Source organism: Egretta garzetta, unplaced genomic scaffold (genome assembly GCF_000687185.1).
Source record: "Egretta garzetta isolate BGI_Z169 unplaced genomic scaffold, ASM68718v1 scaffold806, whole genome shotgun sequence".
In the NCBI taxonomy this organism is placed as follows: Eukaryota; Metazoa; Chordata; class Aves; order Pelecaniformes; family Ardeidae; genus Egretta; species Egretta garzetta.
In genome coordinates this window covers 12,883-13,302 of record NW_009260077.1, presented here as the reverse complement: position 1 = coordinate 13,302, position 420 = coordinate 12,883, and the positions used below count along the sequence as shown (strand labels likewise).

At 66.4% G+C, this 420-nt stretch overlaps 1 protein-coding gene across 1 annotated transcript in view; it reads left to right on the top strand.

The window, feature by feature from the left end:
* LOC104128517 (SRC kinase signaling inhibitor 1) overlaps positions 1–348 on the top strand; it is a gene marked incomplete at both ends in the record, with an annotated part of 13,060 nt that extends 12,712 nt beyond the window's left edge. Inside the window, one exon of the mRNA XM_009641319.1 lies at positions 256–348. Coding sequence (XP_009639614.1) covers positions 256–348 — 93 coding nt within the window. The remainder of the gene's footprint in view (positions 1–255) is intronic.
* Between the last annotated feature and the right edge of the window lie 72 nt (positions 349–420).

Genomic DNA, 420 nt, shown 5'->3' with positions numbered 1-420 from the left:
CCCGTCGTGAGGGCCGCCTATTCCCCCCCTGCCGCTCCTGCAAGTCTTTGTATCTCCATCCGTGCACAGCTGGTTAATAAAAACGCCGGTGTTCCCACTGCCGCCGTTTCCACCTGGAATCTGCTTCTGCCTGCCGTCGCCTCTTTTTTCCTTTCTCTTGGCCGCGCACCCCTGCCCCGGCGGGGATGCTCTCCTCCTGCCCTCCGTCTCCCGGTGTTTGCCGTGTCTGCCCCTAACTCCCTCTTTGCCTTGCAGCCGTCGCTAAGTCCTGGCTGGCTTCTGAGCTTGCCGAGGCGCTGCCTGGCGAGGGCTCCTTTGGCCCGTGGAGCCGGTGGCATCCTTGCCCGGGTTTGTGGCCACGGGCCATCCGGGCAGGGACGGCACGGTGGTGCCACAGGGGCTGGGGCCAGCCCCCGGGCC